General features: G+C 41.0%; 1 protein-coding gene across 1 annotated transcript in view; it reads left to right on the top strand.

Moving 5' to 3' along the window:
• MDN1 (midasin AAA ATPase 1) overlaps positions 1-19,976 on the top strand; it is a 121,958-nt gene that overhangs the window by 76,781 nt on the left and 25,201 nt on the right. The window contains exons 68-80 of the mRNA XM_032214966.1: positions 1,248-1,342; positions 3,156-3,280; positions 3,801-3,938; positions 4,732-4,841; positions 5,213-5,286; positions 5,824-6,019; positions 6,565-6,721; positions 8,785-8,931; positions 10,461-10,587; positions 11,550-11,655; positions 15,286-15,401; positions 16,868-17,329; positions 17,721-17,950. Coding sequence (XP_032070857.1) covers positions 1,248-1,342; positions 3,156-3,280; positions 3,801-3,938; positions 4,732-4,841; positions 5,213-5,286; positions 5,824-6,019; positions 6,565-6,721; positions 8,785-8,931; positions 10,461-10,587; positions 11,550-11,655; positions 15,286-15,401; positions 16,868-17,329; positions 17,721-17,950 — 2,083 coding nt within the window. The remainder of the gene's footprint in view (positions 1-1,247; positions 1,343-3,155; positions 3,281-3,800; positions 3,939-4,731; positions 4,842-5,212; positions 5,287-5,823; positions 6,020-6,564; positions 6,722-8,784; positions 8,932-10,460; positions 10,588-11,549; positions 11,656-15,285; positions 15,402-16,867; positions 17,330-17,720; positions 17,951-19,976) is intronic.

Genomic DNA, 19,976 nt, shown 5'->3' with positions numbered 1-19,976 from the left:
CCGCAGGCTCAGAATTAAGTATTAGGGTAGAGTTGTCTCTTCTATTACCTTAGCACAAAGAGTTGCTGAAATAATTCCACTCACTTTGCCTTTGACAGAGCTAACTGAATAACAACCCAAAAGGAGCAGAGTCCTGGGAGGAGTAGTTCTAAAAAATGTAAAGAAGCCCGTCCTTATCCCTCACCTTGAAATTCATGAGTAAAGTTTGCCAGGATTGCAAGGGTGTGCGTAAACCAGTCCTGTCAAACTGGCGGCCCGCGGGCCGGATGCGTCAAACGCAGGCCACGCCTACCCCCAGCTCTGCAAAGGCAAAAAAACCACCATGATACGTTACGTGACGTGATCGAGTTTGACATCCATGGTGTAGGCTGTGCCTTGAAGGCAGACAGCCAAACAATTCTCTCACCTCTAATTCAAATAGCATTTTATTAACAAAGTACACTAGTTAAAGCTCATGGGGTCACATTGCTTATAAAAAGGATGGATCAAACAAGTGTGATTGTATTTAAATAAGGTAAACTACAGTTGATACTGGCAACTTAGTCATTGAGCAAAATAATTGTTAAGCAAAACAACAACTGTATTTACAATGTTATTTCAGTTTTCTTCGCTCCTGCCATTCACCTCCCAACGACCAATAATATCGCACAGGTTGGGCCGTCGACCGGTCAATGCCGGCTGGCAACCCCCCGAGGGAGGGCCTTCTCTGTAGCTGCACCGGCCCTGTGGAACGATCTACCCGTTGAGATCCGGACCCTTACCACTCTTCCGGCCTTCTGTAAAGCGACCAATACCTGGCTGTTCGGGCAGGCCTGGGGCTGTTGATTAATATCCAGCCCCACTTAGACTGAATGGATGGTGTATCAATTTTAATAATTGTATCTTTTCTTAACTTTTTAAAATGCTTTTATCTTGCTTGTGAGCCGCTCAGAGTCCCAATGGGAGTGGGCGGCATACAAATTTTATTAAACTAAACTAAACTACAGACCTGGGAAGGTCAGAAGTGCAGGCATTGATCACAAAGTTATCGTTTTCAACACTTCGTGAACAGTCACTAAATGAAAGCAAAGTGCTAAACGAGGACCTCCTGTATAAAGTGTTCCCCTCTCTCATGCATTTCTGACACTGTTAGAATTCAAAACAACTGGGAAGCAACTGATCGAGAAAGGCTAGTACAGATAGTGTGCAAAGAATGGTTTTTTATCGTCTTCCAAAATTTAGTTGAAAAGTATCCCTTTGTTTTGTAGGATTGGGAAGAAAATGCTAGCCGGGCTGTGTCTCTGAGGAAACATCTTGATCTCATCACTCAGATGATCATTCAGTGGCGAAAGCTAGAATTGAAGTACGTACCATTAATTTCCTTTTTAATATCTTTATTTAAATAGGAATAGTTGACCCCCATCTTATAAAGATCCTAGGACGAGTTACAGGAAAAAAACAGGTAGTCCTGGGTGAACCATAGTAATTATAGTATACAACTATAATAATTGGGAACGTAATTTCTGTTAGTAAGCAGTGCATTCACAAATGAACAATCAGACATAATGTGACTGGTTCCACCACAAAACCGTGCTCGACTAAACCGCCTCCAACTAAACCGCGTAGCTGATGTCATCAACAGGGCGATGACAGCGCGGAGACAGAAGCACGCTGTAAACCCTAAACCTAAAATTAACACCTAAACCTAAACCTAAACCTAACTCCCCTAAACCTAACCCTAAACCTAATCCTAACCCTTAACCTAACCCTAAACCTAATCCTAACCCTAAACCTAACCCTAACCCTTAACCTAACCCTAACCCTAAAGCTAACCCTTACCTTAAGTTGAATCGGCTTGCTTTCAAAGCGCTATTTAAAGCACCCTTCTTTCTCGCCCTGTTGATGACGTCAGTGACGCAGTTTAATCAGGCGCAGTTTAGTCGAGTGCGGTTTTGACGGGTCACGAATGTGACTACATCGCTTAGCGACAGTGATCTTGGCAGCCTTGGTTGTTGTCATTAAGTGAGATTTATGGGTTGTTAAGCCTGGCAGTGAATTCAGCCAGACCAAGAGTGGCTGCCAACAGCCAAGTAGCCACTACTTGAGGCACCCTATGCTCTGCTACTCCTGCTGCCTCTCACTTACCATTGCCATCTTACGCCTCTCGCTGCTTGACAAGGTATGCCGAACCTCTCCCTGTCCCAGCCGAGCATCATGGTGAAAAGCTGCAACTGTCCTAGCCCAGCATCAAGACACAGAACCGCAGCTGCCTCAGCCTGTCCACAACCTAGGGAATAAGAAGGCCTTGGCGTAGCCAGCAGTTGCCTTGTGAAGGCCAGACTGGTTACACCTTATTGGCAGTTGGAGCAAGAAGAGGGCGAAGTTCATCAGGGTAGTGGACAATAAAGTGTTCTGGGCAGCTGCAGATGGAGCAGCAGGCTCTTTGCCGCATGAAGTGGGGCAGGGCGGGGCTGAAACATTCGGTGCTTTCACTGCAGAGGCTGGAGTGAGTTGGGATGGCAGTGGCTTCATATCTTGTTGCTAAGGACTGTGGAGCGCATCGCCTGCATAGCGTGTGCATAGTACAATATGTGCACATCCTGAAGTCATAAAAGATCATGTGACTGCAGGGGCACGCCGATAGCCATAACTTCAAGAGCTGAGTGTAAATACTATTTGTTTAGTGCTATCATAATTTTGAACAGCCTCTAAATGAATGATTAAGTAAGGCCTACCATAAAGCAAATTAAGCAATATAGTAAAAGAACAATAACCATAGTGAAGTAATGTAGAGGCCTAGATTTGTTTAACAGACAATAGAGCTCTGTCAAATTGTGATTAACCTGAAGGCTGGATTTTTTTTTTAAAAAAAAGATCTTCATTTAGTGTTGGATAAACAAATGACTGTTATTGAGGATAAACTGAGGAGAAGGGATGGCAGAACCTGGAAGCAGAGTGAAAACAGGGATTTGCTTAGAATACCGTTAAGTCCATAAGAGAACTAAGTCCACCCCCACTCCCCTTAAGTGCCTTTGACCCTCCAATTAAGCATTGTTGAAAAGTTTCCTGTGCATAGTCTTTTAGCATAAATACATGTGTTTGAACTTTCATGCGTGGACCTGGTCTTTCATATAAAGCATTAAACTTTCCTTTTTTTTCTCCTCTCATGTTTTCAGTGGTTGGTCTGCGAGTTTGGACAATGTAATGAAACAGTACACAGAAAAATCAATGAAGCACTGGTTTTCGCTCTATCAAATGGTTGAAAAATACCAACAAGAACAGCCAGAGAAGAAAATTGAAGGTAACAAAATATTCATATAGTGAAATAAGCTGCTAATAGAAGCCTTTCCTGTAGAGTTAACTTTACCCAGTGAAGAAGATGCATCTCTATGAATGAGATAAATTAATATAACACAAGAATTCCATAGTTTGTGTTTGTATATTTATAACTACAACGGTGGACGGAATATAACTCATTCAAATCATGTCGAGGTGAATAATGTGATTTAATTGTATCATTGTTCCTCCCCCCCCCCCCCCCAATCCATCCAAGCCTCTTTTGAATTGAATAAGAATTTGTATTCTCTTACCCACTCTTGACATTACAGGGAGAGGGGTTGTAGGGGAAATAATCATAGTTTTGAAGTTGAATATAATATAAGTTATATTTGCACTCAAAAAAATATAGGAGGCAGTAGTGTTTGTTTTGTTGGTATGTCTTTATTGGAAATTATAGACATTAAACAGCTTCCATAATTTGTTTTTCTTATTTTTCCGCTGCTCATTTATCTCTCACAATTCCAACTTCTTGAAACTGATAGAAGTTAATATAGCATCTGTGGTCGATACACTGAAACGTTTCATAGAAGGATCCACATTGGGGGAATTTCATACAAGACTTCAAATGCTCTTAGAATTCCACTGCCATGTCTTGTTGATGACACAAAAGGAAGAAAATAGTAAGTATTGTTTTTTGTTTCCTGGATCAGGATTATTTGTTTGTTCACAAATTGACAACTATTAGTGGCAGTATTACTTGAAGAATATAATAAAAGTATTCATTACATTACATTTCTTTTCTCTTAGCTTATCCTACCTTTTATTCAATGCTGCTAATATTTTATATGCCTAGGCCTGTGATGGCTAATCTTTTTGGTGCCGAGTGCCCAAAGCACGCACACGAAACCCCAAAATGCAATGTGAGCGCGCATGCGCCCCACTCTCACCTATTTTTGGCTTCCAGGTTGGTGCAGGAGGCTTTCCAGGCCCAAAATCGGGTGCGGCGGGGGGGGGGGGCACAAAATGCAATGCAAGTGCTCCCTGCACATGCGCCCTCCCACATGCACAGCAGAGAACCAAAGAACAGTTGACTGGCGGGAGGCGCACACGTGTGTGGTGTAGCTGGGCTGGGGCGACAGCTAGTGTGGCATAGGTTCGCCATTATGGGCCTAGGGTAAACATAATTAAAAGTAATTGTTGCAGTGCAAGATGACTTTCTATAGACAACTTTTAAAATCGTTCCATGGTAGTTCTTCAGAGTAAGATTATTTTCACCCATTGAGCACTATCTTTTTAAAAGCTTGTTATGTAAATGAGATTCCCCCCCCCCCCAACTTTTTGGTAATTGGATGCCAAACTGATTTGTGAAAGCGGGGTTCTTTCTAGTTTGGGACTAAATCTAAATAATGCTGTGGTATTCTTATGCCTTTATTATAGAAGCAGGAAACTAAATAATATTTTTTCTCTTTTTAGATATGCTGGGCAATGTATTATGGAATCTATATAATTATTATAAGCAATTTTCAGAATCTGTCCATGCCAAGCTGATTGAACTGCGACATCCCATAGAAAAAGAACTGAAGGTGAGGATGAGATACTTAAGTATGATGACAGTTGTCTAATTCCTAAATATCAGATATCAATAAAAGGATCATATTTTTCTTTAAAATGAAAACATGAAATCAACATTACAGATAGTTTTCACATAGTGAACTTCCATGATGAAAAAGCAACTTTGCGACCAATCCTCACATTTATGACTTTTGGAGTTCTGTGAGGCAAAGGATAACTGAAGTATGATAATCAACACAGTTGTGGTTTCACTTAGTGACTGCTATGCTTAATGATTGAGCTGCTGGGCCAAATTTTGGTTGCTAAGTGAGGACTACTTGCAGTACTTTGCAGTGCGTATATTAAGACATAATAATAAATGAAGCTTTGTTTTCCACTGTAGGAGTTTGTGAAAATCTCAAGATGGAATGATGTCAGTTTTTGGGCTGTAAAACAATCTGTAGAAAAAACACACAGGTAAATGAAATTCTGGTAAAAGGTCCATTTTGGACATTCATTTGAAATCTCCTTTTTTTTTTCCAACCTATTTCTTTGTTCTTTAAAACCAACTCCGCAAAGTATTAAGAAAAGACAGACAGACAAATTCAGCAATTGTCTCATAGACCATTGTGCCCAATGTTACAATGCATAACAAATCATCAAAATTACAGTAGGATAAAATCAGTCTGCCTGTCTCATTGTTGCAGGCCAATAATAGAAACGTCCATTTCAAACTGAATTATATTGGATTCTTTAATGTGTGCAATATTGGCTGCATTCACACAATTCTGTCAGAATCTTTATTTTTTTGTTCAAAAAGCCATTCATAACAGTATGCCATGTTTACTTGGGTTCATATATTGTGCTAAGCTGAGAATAAACAAACCATGTTCTTGCTTAGTGTTCTGGGCAAACATTACATACAAATTTCAAACAATGTCTTTCACTTTGAAAGATACTGAAAAGATAAGTGCTGTTCTCCTAGTTCTCAACTTTGGTTTTCATGGGCTCTAGGACGCTGTTTAAATTTATGAAGAAATTTGAAGCTGCTCTTGGTGAACCTTGTCAATCAGCCTTGGTGGAACTGCCTAAAGAAGAACAACTCATTTCCCTGCAGGATCAAAAAACACCAGAGAATGTTGAAACTAATATTCAGAACCTAAACAATATATTGAGGAAACGCCTAACTGTAAAATTAGATGCTACTCAGGTACCTGAATCTATATATTATAGAGTATTAAACATTTTATATAGTGCATTGGATTTTTTCAGAACGTACTATTTCCAGTTAATTATTTATGTGGCAGGTATAAGATGAGATTTTCCTAGAGCATTTATAGCACATAATTATGTTGACCTTCCCATGTTCAAAACAAGTTAAAACTGTTAGAGGGAAATCTCCTTTTTTGATTACTTGAGATGGTGGAGATCTCTTTGGAAAAGGTTTGTTTCATTAGTAAGCAATCAAACTGTTCAGGGTACTGCCCCAGTCCTTTTTAAAGGAGTAGATTCCAGGAACCGACAGCTGGCATTTTGGTGTAGATGTCTCATTTTACCCAGTAATATCTTTTGTTTTTTTATATAAGTATAAATGAATCCATTGGCTTTCTAATCAGGATAGATATCTTAGTGTAATGTTTTGATCTTGGTAAACAACTTTCATCTTGAAGCTAGTAACTGTTGAAAGGCCCATATATGTGCTAGTAGCACAAAAGTTTCAATTGTGCTGACTTTCCTACTGTGAACATTTCCCAGGCTCTTCATTTAGAAGACTTCCAGGGGTGGCCATTTCATCCAGAATCACTTCAGGGACGCTTACCTAAACTCACCAAACGAATGAAGAAGATATGTGCAACTCTAGTGAAGCATAATTCTATCTTGGACTTGGTGGAGAATCTTGACAATTTCACTGGTAAGCATTCCAAATGTTGTCTATATTATGATTTGTTTTGGAAAATTATTTTTGCATTGTTGACTGTGGTTCTAGCTTTTACAGTAAATTTGCTATAACTTATTAACTATTTAAAAAGATATTTTAGATATATATTTAGTAAGCACAAAATGTAACCCTTAATTGTTTAGCTGATGTCAAGGGACAACTCAGTCTAATTACAGGTTGTCCTGGAATTATAAGAAATTAGTGTGTGAATTTGCAAAATAAACTTCAGCCCTTAAAAAATGAGTCAGAAATAGTTTTTGAAATGGATTGAATGTTGGATTTAAACTATTGTAAAAGAAAGTATGTAGTGTCTCAGTGGCTAAGACGCTGAGCTTGTCAATCAGAAAGCTCAGCAGTTTGAATCCCTAGCGCCACGTAATAAAGCTCCTGTCACTTGTCCCAGCTTCTGCCAAACTAGCAGTTCGAAAGCATGTAAAAATGCAAGTAGAAAAATAGGAACCACCTTTGGTGGGAAGGTAACAGTGTTCCATGCACCTTCAGCATTTAGTCATGCCGGCCACATGACCACAGAGACATCTTCGAACAGCACTGGCTCTTCGGCTTTGAAACGGCGATGAGTACCGGCCCCTAGAGTCGGGAACGACTAGCACATATGTACAAGGGAAACCTTTACCTTTAAAAGAAAGTATGTAATTGATTGGACAAAACAGTAGTACTTCATAGGAAAACAGTGTTTGAATCAAGGTATCTCAAATTGTCTAGTTACAGAATGCATCCAAAAACTGGAACCCATGACTCCAGTTGGCTGGAACTAGGGCAAATTTATGATTGCTTTAGTGTTGCCGTGCTAGCATACTGCTGTCTGGAGGTTCAGGAAAATGGTTTCACCCTAGCCTTCTGGAGGCCAGGTGGGCTGGTCCCAGCATTGGCTGCTGAAAGATAGTCAGCTACAGTCAAGCTGTCATGAAGTTGGAAATCACTCCTATTCTTCTTGCTTGTTTGTCTTTGGTTATTATGTTTCTTTCTTTAGGTAAGGAAATACCTCTAAAACAATGACCCCACAGGTCACAAGTAGTGTGGTTTTAATATCAGTCCATATTAAAATAAAATATTTGTATACTGCTTTTTCTCCTAAAGAAAACCTGTCTAGCATACAAGAAAAAAAGAAAATATATATATACCATATTTTTCGGAGTATAAGATGCACCTTAGTTTTGGGGAGGAAAATAGGAAAAAAATCTGCCTACCAGGTATTCATTTTTATTCCCATAGCACCAGAAAAGCAAGCAAACACAATAGTATAATAAAATGACACTTTTTTTCTTTCCCCAGGTAGGGTGGATGGGGAATCTTAATAAGCTTAATTAGCTGTCTGGGCATTCAGCCAAAAGCAATTCACGCCCTCTAAAATGTAACAAAGCTGAATCAACAAACCAGCCCAGAGCTTGCCTGAAGGAAACCATTGAAAAAACTAAGCCAATAGGAACGATTCCTGCCTTGCCCTTAAAGGGATTATCCCCAAAATAATAGAAACTGGACAAAAGAAGTACCTCCTAAGGCAGTCTTCAAATTTTTCCTCCTTGGCTTCTCCCAGCTGGAAGTAACCAGGAAAGTTTTCCAACAGTATTCTGCTATAAAAATATTCCAATATAATTGAAATTTTTCCAACGTAGTTACAGGAACTCTCTGCCTTGTCCTTGAGACGATTATCTCTCCAAAATAAAAACTGGACAAAAGAAGTACCTCTTAAGGCAGTTTTCAAATCATTCCTCTTTGGCTTCTCCCAGCTGGAACTAACCAGGAAATTTTCCCAACAGTATGCTGTAGTAAAAATATTCGAAGCTTTTTTTCAGCCCTAATGAGGTGCTAAGAGTGAAGCCATGGTGCTTCACTCCGGCAGCCCTCGTTAGCACCTCATTAGGGCTGAAAAAAAGCTTCCAAAAAAGCTACATTCTGAGTATAAGAGGCACCCAAATTTCCACCCTCTTTTGCGAGGGAGTTGTGTCTTATACTCTGAAAAATATAGTAATTTGAGAGATTGCTGCTGCTATTGATTCTTCTCCTCCTCCTTGCAGGTGATGTAATTTCTTCTGCCCACAAATTGAAGAACATGTCTGTGAATTTGACTTCAGAAAAGGAAAAACAGAAATCCGAAGCGAAACATTTACTTCTGCAAAAACAAAGGGCTCTAGCAGAGCTCTTTAAACACCTTGCAAATACAGGTCAGTTAAATGAAAGTTCTTCCAAAGTATTATGTAAATCAAAACATGCCCTTGTTTTTTAGGGCTCAGTCACAGAATGAATTTCATGCATTGGCAAGCAGTTAGTTTTGCTTCACAGAAACAACAGTATAAGTAACATAGGAAAAGAATTGGTATGAAACAGTTGCATGTGGATACAAATAGTATTGATTATGGTTTATGCAAGTCCTACAGTTCTACAGAACTCCTCTGAATATATCCTGGTACTTCATATTGATTGTTTTTCATCAGTCATGAAGCCTGCGTGTAATGAGGAATTACCTTAATTTTCATTAAAAAAGAAAAAATCAGGGACAATACAAAACCATTTAATCTGTCTCTAGCTAAGTTTGCTCAAGTAGAGAAACTCCAGCACTTATCTTACTAGACTTTCAGCCCAACATTACTCTCAAAAGAAATCCATCACCTGCAATCTCATTCTCTTAATCAGAGATGCTAGTGATTGTGCCTGTGTCTCGTGGGCCGACAAATGTGCGCCGACAAAACCGCCGCGACAAAACGGCGATGTTGAAAGCATGCCCACTAAAGCGCGCCGACAAAACCGCACCCACAAAAGCGCGATTAGGGTTTTTAGGGTTAGGGTTGTTAACGTTGTTACCGTTGTTTTCGCGTTGTTTTTGATGGCGTGCTTTTGTCGGCGCACATTTGTCGGCGCGCTTTCAACGTCGCTGTTTTGTCACGGCGGTTTTGTCGGGCGCGCATTTGTCGGTGAACCTCTGTGTCTTCTCAATGATAAAAGCGTGTTCTAAATTCCTTGTTTCAGAGAATTTGGATCGTCTTCACATAGTTCTCCTTATTGGAATATAGCTATTTTTAGGCAATAGTGTAGTTTAAATCAGATCTAAGTGAATTGAAATGAGAAGAGATAATGGAGAGGGAAGGCATATGAGCCTATATTTTAATATCCAATCATAATTTGGGCACATACATAAACTGTAAGAATGCATTCATAAATCATGCCAGATCAATATTTTAGTTTACAGTTGTTTGAACAAGCATACTATTACAGCTTAACAATGCTAAACCATAATTGATGTTTTGTGTCACATTAATTTACAAATAAAAAAATTCAGTGAATGTGAAGGAAAATCTATCCAGTATATATGTCCAACGATGATCGTTCCTATTATTTGATTGGAATTCTGATTCCAAACGAGCACTAGATTTGGATTCTTAAGCTGCATGAATAGATTTGCAAAAATATTTAATATTACAGATCTGAGAAAGATAAAAGTATTAGTGTGATGTAGTGGTTATGAGGCTAACCTAGAAATCAAGAGACTGTGAGTTCTAGTCATGCCTTAGACACGAAAACCAAAGGCATGATTACGGTGATTTTGGACCATTCATTCTCCCTTAGACCAATCCATCTTACAGGGTTGTTGTTGTGGGGAAAATAGGAAGAGGAAGGAGTACTGGTGTATTCACAGCTTTGAGTTATTTATAAAAATAATAAAGGTGGAATAAAAACCTAATAAATATCTTTCTAGGATTATCCTATCGCAAAGGCCTCACTTGGACTCGTTCCCAAAGTTCGCAAAATATGCTTTTCCTTCATCCATTGGATTTAAACAGAGCATTGGCTTCAGTGACCTGCATGCATAAATTGGATGCAACGTATGTGTTACTTCAGTTCTGTACTATAATAGAATTTTGATGTCAGAAAGGGTGGCAAAAATGTTTTCTTGGATTTTTGAAATCTAATCTGTGGAGATAATCGATTCAGTTATTTTAAAATCAGATTAAGCCTGATGAATATCCCATTGTTTTCTCCTTATGGGATTCTTTTTACTTTAGTCAACAACAATTTGAAAAGATCTTTGGCCTTTGTTTCTACTTCTGATCAGATATCTTCTCCATGCTATTTGCAGTGGAAACAAACACTTTGTGGAAACTAATAAGATTTACTGGATGTAATACCTAGTTGGGAAAGCCAATAAAGATCAGTTATCCAATTTAAATATACAATCGAATGCTGATCAAGAATTTGCAAGCTGTAATTTTTTTGTTATTGTAATGTATGCTATCATATGAAGACTTCAAAGTGTTCTGCCTTTTTCTGTTAGGACAGGGATTTGTTATAATCTCACAGACTGCTCAGAAGATAAATGAGCTTGTGTGGCTCCTTTTATGAATAAATATTTCTATGATTGGAAGATGATTTTGGCAGCAGACTAGGCCCATAGATCTGTTCTTCGATTAATAGCAGTTAGACTTATATACCGCTTCATAGGGCTTTCAGCCCTCTCTAAGCGGTTTACAGAGTCAGCATATTGCCCCCAACAACAATCTGGGTCCTCATTTTACCCACCTCGGAAGGATGGAAGGCTGAGTCAACCTTGAGCCGGTGAGATTTGAACAGCCGAACTGCAGAACTGCAGTCAGCTGAAGTAGCCTGCAGTGCTGCATTTAACCACTGCGCCACCTTGGCTCACTGGGTTTGCTTATTAGTTTGCCTTCTCAAGCCTCTAGGCTTAAAAAAGTTGTGACTCTACGTAAGTTTTCTACAACCCCATGTGGGCTTCAACTAAACTTTGGATACCTCTGTCTTAAGGGATTCAAACTGTTTTGCTTTTCAGGTTACTCTCTCAAATCTCTTTGTCCTGGGATGGATGCCAGAAGTACTTCTATCGGTCTCTTGCACATCACTGTAGGCTTCAGACAGCATTATTAACACCTTCAAAGGTAAATCTCCAGAACCAATGTAATATACTTGTTTTGGTGTTAGGCTTGGGCCATGGAGATAGGAGGTTTCTTTGTTGAAACCTACCTTATCCATAAAGTGGATAAGGGGCAGTCACTTTCCTGTCAGTGCAACCTACCTTACAGACTAATTGCTTTGGATAAAATGAGAGATATTTCCCATGTGCCTTGAACCAGGGGTGAAATCCAGCAGGTTCTGACAGGTTCTGGAGAACCGGTAGTGGAAATTTTGTGTAGTTCGGAGAACCTGCAAATGCCACCTCGGGCTGGCCCCAGAGTGGGGTGGGAATGGAGATTTTGCAATGTCCTTCCCCCAGGAGTGGGGAGGGAATGGAAATTTTGCAGTATCCTTCCCCTGCCACACCACCAAACCACACCATACTCACCAAGCCACACCCACAGAACCGATAGTAAAAAAAAATTGAATTTCACCACTGCCTTGAACTCACCAAGGAAAATGGAGAGGTAAAAAGTAATACCGTATTTATCGGCGTATAACACGCAGTTTTAAAACTAAAATTGCAAGCTTAAACCCTGCCTGCGTGTTATACGCCGATACGCCGGGTCCCAAACTGCCTGCTCCAGCTGATTCACCGGCGCCCATGAAAGGAAGTTTTCTTCCCTACTGAAACAGAAGCCGCAGCAGGAGAGCGAGGCTGCTGCCGGCTGTTTCACCTTGCGCAGCGAATTTGACTGGGTCCCGGGGCTTCTGCCGGGCGGCAGAAGCCCGGGAAGGCGAAAGGAAGTTTTCTTCCCTACTGAAACAGAAGCCGCAGCAGGAGAGCGAGGCTGCTGCCAGCCGTTTCACCTTGCGCAGCGAATTTGACTGGGTCCCGGGGCTTCTGCCGGGTGGCAGAAGCCCGGGAAGGCGAAAGGAAGTTTTCTTCCCTACTGAAACGGACGCTGGCCGCAGGAGAGCGAGGCTGCTGCCAGCCGTTTCACCTTGCGCAGCGAATTTGACTGGGTCCCGGGGCTTCTGCCGGGTGGCAGAAGCCCGGGAAGGCGAAAGGAAGTTTTCTTCCCTACTGAAACGGACGCTGGCCGCAGGAGAGCGAGGCTGCTGCCAGCCGTTTCACCTTGAAGGTGAAACGGCTGGCAGCAGCCTCGCTCTCCATGGATACTTTGACCTTCCCACAGTTGCTTTTCTGAGCAACTGGGAGACAGAAGGGACGCAATCTCCTTTCATTCTCCCTCTGCCTTATTCACTCGTTCGGGCAGCAGAGAACGAAAGAAAATTGCATAACCAAGGACAAAGGAGCCTGCAGCCTCCTTCATTCAAATGTTCAGGCAGCGGGGATGGGGGGGGGGGGCTTTCTCGCATGCCTTCTTTCTCTGAAGCGCTGCAAACCTTGGGATTGTGTAGCAGCCAAAGATCGCCTGGTTAAAAAGGAGGAAGAGGAGGCTCCACTAGTCCGGAGCCCATCCGCGGTGGCAGGGATCCCCCACACACATACACACACACACAAGGAGGGAGGAGAGACAGAGAGAGAGACAGACACACACAAAGAATGACAAGAGAGACAGAGAGAGGGAGGGGGGGAGATAGAGGTAAAGAGCCACACAGAGAGTGAGAGACAAACAGATACAGGGAGAGGGAGGGGGAGAGGGAGGGAGTGTTTATGCACAGAAGGAAGATTTAAAACTTCGGAGTGAATCCGGGAAGAGGGAAGAGATGGAGGACTGACTTTTCACTCCGATTTCTGAGCCCCCAGCTGTTAGTGACGGAGAAGGACGAAGGAAGAGATTGCATTTTTGTTAGGCTGAAAGAGCTGTGGCGTTTTAAAGAAGTCCCGTTCTTTTTATTTAAGCACGAAAGGAAAAATCTCCAAAAAGCCCGGGGAAATGTTCCTTGCAAAGCATCACGGTCTCAGAGAATGCAAATGAAGGTGCTTATCTCCCTGCCCGGCTCGGAGTCATGCTGAGTCCTATTCAGAGGGCGGAGGGACGCTGTGCTTTTTTTTTTTGTTTGTTTATGTTCTCACAACCATGCAAAGGTGGGTTTTGTGCTACAAGGATCTTTCTTTCTTTCTTTCCCTGTCTGCGGTTCCTTGCAGTTGCTTCGGTTTAAAGCACCGTTTCTCATTCCTTGCAAAACTGGGGCAGGACTGCCTCTCCTTGCAGCAGGCTCGGTTGCAAAATGTTTCCCTGATTTGGTTTATAAGTTCGCAGCAAGGCAATCCAACAAATAGGAAAGTTTTAATAAGATTTTCTGACTTTATTTGGTCTCTGCTGCCACCCCCAACCCCAACCCCTCCCAAGGAGAGAGTGGGAAGGAGAGGAAGGAAGGAGGGAGGGGGAAGGAAAAGAAGGGAGGGGGGAGAAGATGGAAGGAGAAAAGATGGAAAGAAGGAGGAAGATGGAAGAAGAAAGGAAGAAAAAGAAGAAGGGAGGGAGAAAAGAGGGAAGGAAGTGGGAAGAAAAGGGAAAGAGAGGGAAAGAGCAGAAAGACGAGGAGGATGAAGTTGATAGGCAAGAGGAAGGAGGAAGGAAGGAAGAAAGAAAAAGGGAGGGAGAGAGGAAAGAAGAAAAGATGGAACTAGAAAGGAAAGAAGGGAGGGAGGAAAGAGGAAGACAGGGAAAGAGCAGAAAGACAAAGGTGAAGGTAGATAGGCAGAAGGAAGGAAGAAATAGGAAGGAGGGAAGGTGAAAGGATGGAAGGAGGAAGAAACAGAAGCGAAGAGGAAGAGAGAAATGGAAAGAGCAGAAAGACAGAAAAGATAGATAGGTAAAAGAAAGGAAGTTGAAAGAATGGAAGGAGGAAGGAAGAGAAAAGGAGGAAGGGAGTGAGTGAGGAAAGAAGAGAGGATGGAATGAGAAAGGAAGGAAGAGAAGAAAGTTTGCCTTTTAAGAGGAGTTAATGTTATAATTCATGTTCTAATGTTATAAATTTTAATCCAACATTAAGTTCCGAGCTTCCAAGTCATTTATTTTTAATGAAAAAAATTTTTACTCAAATTTTTGTGTTAAAATGGGGGGTGCGTGTTATACGCCGGTGCGTGTTATACGCCGATAAATACGGTAAATAAAGCAAGCAAAACCAGACGTTTTACTTCTTTTTAATTCTTCAATAGGTGAGATAGCACCACTCATTCTAAGACTTGATGTTCCCTTATACAGATGGACACTTTTTTAGAGTGTGTGTCCTTTAGTTGTTGACTATTCTTCCCCTATATGGCAAAATCTTGGTGGTTTGGCTATGACTGCCATCATCCCCAGCCTTTGACTGCTATTGATTGAGGACATTGAATGTTACAATTTAACATACTGGAGTGCACCATAGAGACAAAACTATTGTGAAATTATGTGGCAATTAAGTGAAGAAATGAAAGTTGAATAACTATATACCATTTCATTACTTATCTTTAGCGCTTGACTGCCTTTAATAATGGATTTCAGAATGATTAATTAGTCACTCTAATTTAGGTATGGAATAAATTTGCAGTGTAATTTTATGCATATCTCAAAAGTACCTGAAGGGAAATTAAAAACAATGTGCAAAATCATATCTAAATAATTGACTATGTAGCCTATAACTCCAAGCATCTTAGAGCTATCATTAGAGGAGTCTGTTTTGATACACAGAAGGATGAGAGTTGCTATCTTTTTCTATAGGAGATTGGAGTAAGTACGGTTGAGCGATGTAAAGGATTCACTGCACACCTCATGAAGATGCTTGTCAAGCAGAGGAAGTCTCTCACTGCCTTAACAGAACAGTGGGTTTTCCTGAGGTATTGTATTTCCTTTTTCTTTCTCTCTCTCTCTCTATATATATATGTTCCAAACTTATTCATTCAAACTAAGAAGATCCTTTTGTAGAATTGTATACAGGTAATCTTCACTTAGCAACTGCAGTTGAGACCAAAAATATCGCTAAGTTACATGGTCATAAAATGCAACATCAGTTGATCGTGCCAACTTACAGTGTCGGAAGCTGGCTGTCGAGGTTACAAATGTTAAATCATGTGACATGGGTGGGGGCTGTAACTATTACAAATGGTACTGGTTGCCAAGAGCCTGAATGATCCGCGTGATTTTTTTTTAAAAAAAATCAGGTTTGCTGAGGTCATTGGGGAGGTGGTTTAAAACTCATCCTGGGCTTTGCTTGCCATTTTGCCCATGCTGTAGCTCGGCCCAGACAAAGTGGGGAACAACGTTTGACAGTATTCTCACTCTGCCTGAGGAAACCTCACTGGGTGATGGAAGTCTTGAGAGACCACCTGCTGCCAATTACCTCCCACAGACCCATTAGATCTCACAGGGTTAGCCTCCTCCGGGTGCCATCTACCAGCCAATGCCACCTGGCTATTACCCGGGGGAGGGCCTTCTCTGTGGCAGCTCCGGCCCTTTGGAATGAACTCCCCACAGGGATTCGGACCCTCACCTCTCTCCAGGCCTTCCAAAAAGCCGTCAAAACCTGGCTTTGCCGGCAGGCCTGGGGGTGATGAGTTCCCTCCCCTCTCGACATGTATGGTTGTGCATACATGTATTATTTGTATTTTGTTTTTTGTGTTCCCCTTTTTCCCCCTTGAATTGTTCGCCGCCCTGAGTCCTCCCGGAGAAGGGCGGCATACAAATAATACAATACAATACAATACAGTACCACAGAGTTTGAGAGCCCTGTGATACAAAAAATAAAATGTAATTGCTTAATTGGTAAATCATATAGTTATGCATGCCCCATCTCTAAGCCCAATTAAATCATTAATTTTATGGAGATTTTGCATGGGGCACACAATTACTTCTTTCAGTTTTTGAAAGATTTGATTTTCTCATACTTTGGAGTTACTTAAAATAATTGCTGAATTGGTCTAATTTTCAGGTAATTTTTTTTCATAGCAGGATTTTCTTTTTCCCACTGTAAGCCTGTCTAAAGAAAATTGAACAGAAATGAGGTTGTCATTCTTTGGGGACAGTATTGCTCACCTGAGGTTGCCATTATTATCCCTCTCATTAATCAGGCCTTCCTCAGTCTATATTGAGGAAGAATATGACAATTCCCTGCTTTGTCTGGTTGAAGGTACCAGTTGAGGAAAGCTTGAATACACAAATCCGCAGGCTTCCTGGGTGTGTTGGAAAACAAATTCAGAAGAAAAATAGCTCTGTTACAGGATGGTGAAATATCAAGTAGAATTGTAATAATTGCATTTTAATTACCAATAAATCTGTTTATTACTTATGTGAATCTCTTGAACAGGAATCAGCTAAGCTGTATACAAGAGATTGATGCCAGGCTATCTCCTGGAAATGAATACGAAGTGGTTTTCCCTCCCCAAGAAGGTGTTCAGCAGTGGATTGACAGATTGCAGTATCTTTCCATGCAGTGTGTAGTGCTTCTAGAACAGCTGTCTTGGTTTATAGAATGCTGTCCAGAAGACCAGACTTTGAATACCCCTAGGACAGAAATGAAATCTGAAGGGGTGGAATTGAATTCTTCCACTATTCTAAAGTCACTTCCAGAACTGGATCCGTCAGAGCTACAGTATCTCACTCCAGTGAGTCCAGAACAGCTGCCTGCCGCATGCAGGATGCGAAAGCAGGATACGATATATCAGCAGCTGGCTTCCAAGGTGAAAGAGATGCTAGTAGAGGTGAAGGCAGTAAAATCAGACGTGGACAGAATAAAACAGGTGTCTTCTGAGACTCTTTTCCATTCTTGGTAAGTGAGATGCATCCTATCAAACTGGGACAAAAAAGGAGGGTTGCGTTTGTTTGCAAGCTGCATGTAATTGCCTCAGTAGGATTATACCTTTTCTAGAGGTTGTGCCTACAGGAAAGCTAACTTACTCCTACAATCAGAGTCCATCATATTTCAAAGAGGTATTCAGTGCTAGGCTGGTAGCCTAGCTCAGGGGTGTGAAACTCAAGGCCCACGGGCCAGATCTGACCCGCAAAGTACTTAAATCTGGCCTGTTTTGCTACTGTAAATGTGTATGTGTGTATTGTATTTCTAATGTCAAGTCACTCATAAGTGCAACAGGAACCACTCCATGTTTATTGATGCAGTTTGTATTTAGTTTCAAATGTCCCTTTCAATGTTTTTTTCTCAGGAAAAGCTTTGAAGTGTGCTCTTCAGGAGTGGATTATTTGCTGAAGGTTTCAACCCAGCTGCAAGATATTGAGCTGTTGTTTACACCACCCGATTCTCAGGTCAATCAAATTGGATCACAGATGGCATTAATCAGGAGTCTCATATACATCCAAGGAGAAATTAATAGCAGTGTGGATGATTTTGCTATCTGGAAGACACAGCTCTTCAGTTCAATTTCACACTGTGAAGGTAAACATGATTCTCTCTCCTTCTTCTGTTCAATAATGCAGGGGCTTTATTGATTTAATATCGTTCTCTGTTTGCCTGTAGGATTAACTACATCATTACTTTTTATGTTCCTAAGCGTTGCTTTATGCTTGATATCCAGTGGTCACAATGTTAAACTGTTCTTCTTTCTAGAAATGGGCTTTTTGTAAGTGAAAATATAAAGGACTGGAATCTAGGACATTTACTGTTCCCTTAAGCCAGTGGTTCCCAAACTTGGCAACTTTAAGACTTGTGGACTTCAACTCCCAGAATTCTCCAGCCTGGCTGGAGAATTCTGGGAGTTGAAGTCCACAAGTCTTAAAGTTGCCAAGTTTGGGAACCACTGGCTTAAGCCATTGTTGTACTTCAGCAGTACTGGTAGCCCTCCACTTACAACAGTTCATTTAGTGACTCTTCAAAGTTACAGCGGCACGGAACAAGTGACTTATGACCGTTTTTCACAGTTATGACTTTTACAACATCCCTGTGATCGTGTGATCAAAATTCAGACTATTGCCAACCGGTTGATAATTTATGACCTTTGCAGTGTCCTGAGATCATGTTATCCCCTTTTGCGACCTTCTGTCAAGCAAAATCAATAGTGAAGCCAGATTCACTTAACAACCGAGTTCCTAACTGCAGTGATTCACTTAGCAAATGTGACAAGAAAGGTCATAAAAAGGGGCAAAACTCACTTAACAATTGGGCTCAAATCAGACGTGGACAGAATAAAACAGGTGTCTTCTGAGACTCTTTTCCATTCTTGGTAAGTGAGATGCATCCTATCAAACTGGGACAAAAAAGGAGGGTTGCATTTGTTTGCAAGCTGCATGTAATTGGCTTAGTAGGATTATACCTTTTCTAGAGGTTGTGCCTACAGGAAAGCTAACTTACTCCTACAATCAGAGTCCATCATATTTCAAAGAGGTATTCAGTGCTAGGCTGGTAGCCTAGCTCGGGGGTGTGAAACTCAATTGTGGCCATAAGTCAAGGACTACCTCTATTTGGAAGCAGATTGTCTGAGTAGTGGACCTTCTGGAAAGCAAAAATAAAGAAGGAATCAACCTAAAAAGCAAAGACAAGCTTACTTGAGTTACTGCTGTATTGATTATCTCTTGGCTCTTCTAGACTTAACCTTTGAGGTCACAAATGTATCACTGGGGCTAAATGGATTTTCCCATCCTGGGAGAGGTTATACTAGAATTGTTTGAATAAGATTTAGGGCTTATGGAAAGTGTCTCTCTGTTTGCCCACCTCTGGCTACTTTTAACTTACTGTGAGACTGAAGGGAAGGCTATGTAGTTTGTAAGTGATTAAACTTTCAACTACAGGTGATCCCCAACATACAACAGTTCATTTAGTGACTGTTTAAAGTTACAACAGCACTGAGGGGGGAAGGGACTTATGACAGTTATTTACTGTTGTGACCTTTGCCACATTCCCATGGTCATGTGAGATGCTTGGCAACTGGTTCATATTTATGACGCTGCTGCTGTGTCCCAAGGCCATGTGATCTCCTTTTGCGACCTTCCAACAAACCAAGTCAATGGGGAAGCCAGATTCACTTAGGACCTAAATTACTAACTTATCAACTACAATGATTCCCTTAACACCTGAGGCAGAAAAGGTCGTAAAATGGGGCAAAGCTCACTTAACAAATGTCTCACGTAACAGTAGAAATTTTGGGCTGAAGTAAGTTGAGGACTACCTGTATGTGCAGAAATTTTATTTGAAATAATGAAATTGTTGACTTTGCTACCAGTCACTCCTGTATTACATCCCTGAAAGGGAATCTCTGGTTTAATTCTGAAGAACGAACAACAACTTTCTCTATAATGTACAATAGTATCGATCCCAATTTTAATGGAGGGAGAATTTTGATACTTCAGATCCTCAAATAAGGAGAAAATTAGGGCAGTAGCATTTATTTAAGTAAGTAGATAGCTAGACACTATGGAATCAAGCATCGTGCACACATTTATCCATCCATCTCTTCGTTGTAAAACTA

Source organism: Thamnophis elegans, chromosome 4 (assembly GCF_009769535.1).
Source record: "Thamnophis elegans isolate rThaEle1 chromosome 4, rThaEle1.pri, whole genome shotgun sequence".
NCBI classification, from domain to species: domain Eukaryota; kingdom Metazoa; phylum Chordata; class Lepidosauria; order Squamata; family Colubridae; genus Thamnophis; species Thamnophis elegans.
Note: the sequence above shows the minus strand (reverse complement) of the source record. Positions and strands in the feature narration are given on the sequence as shown.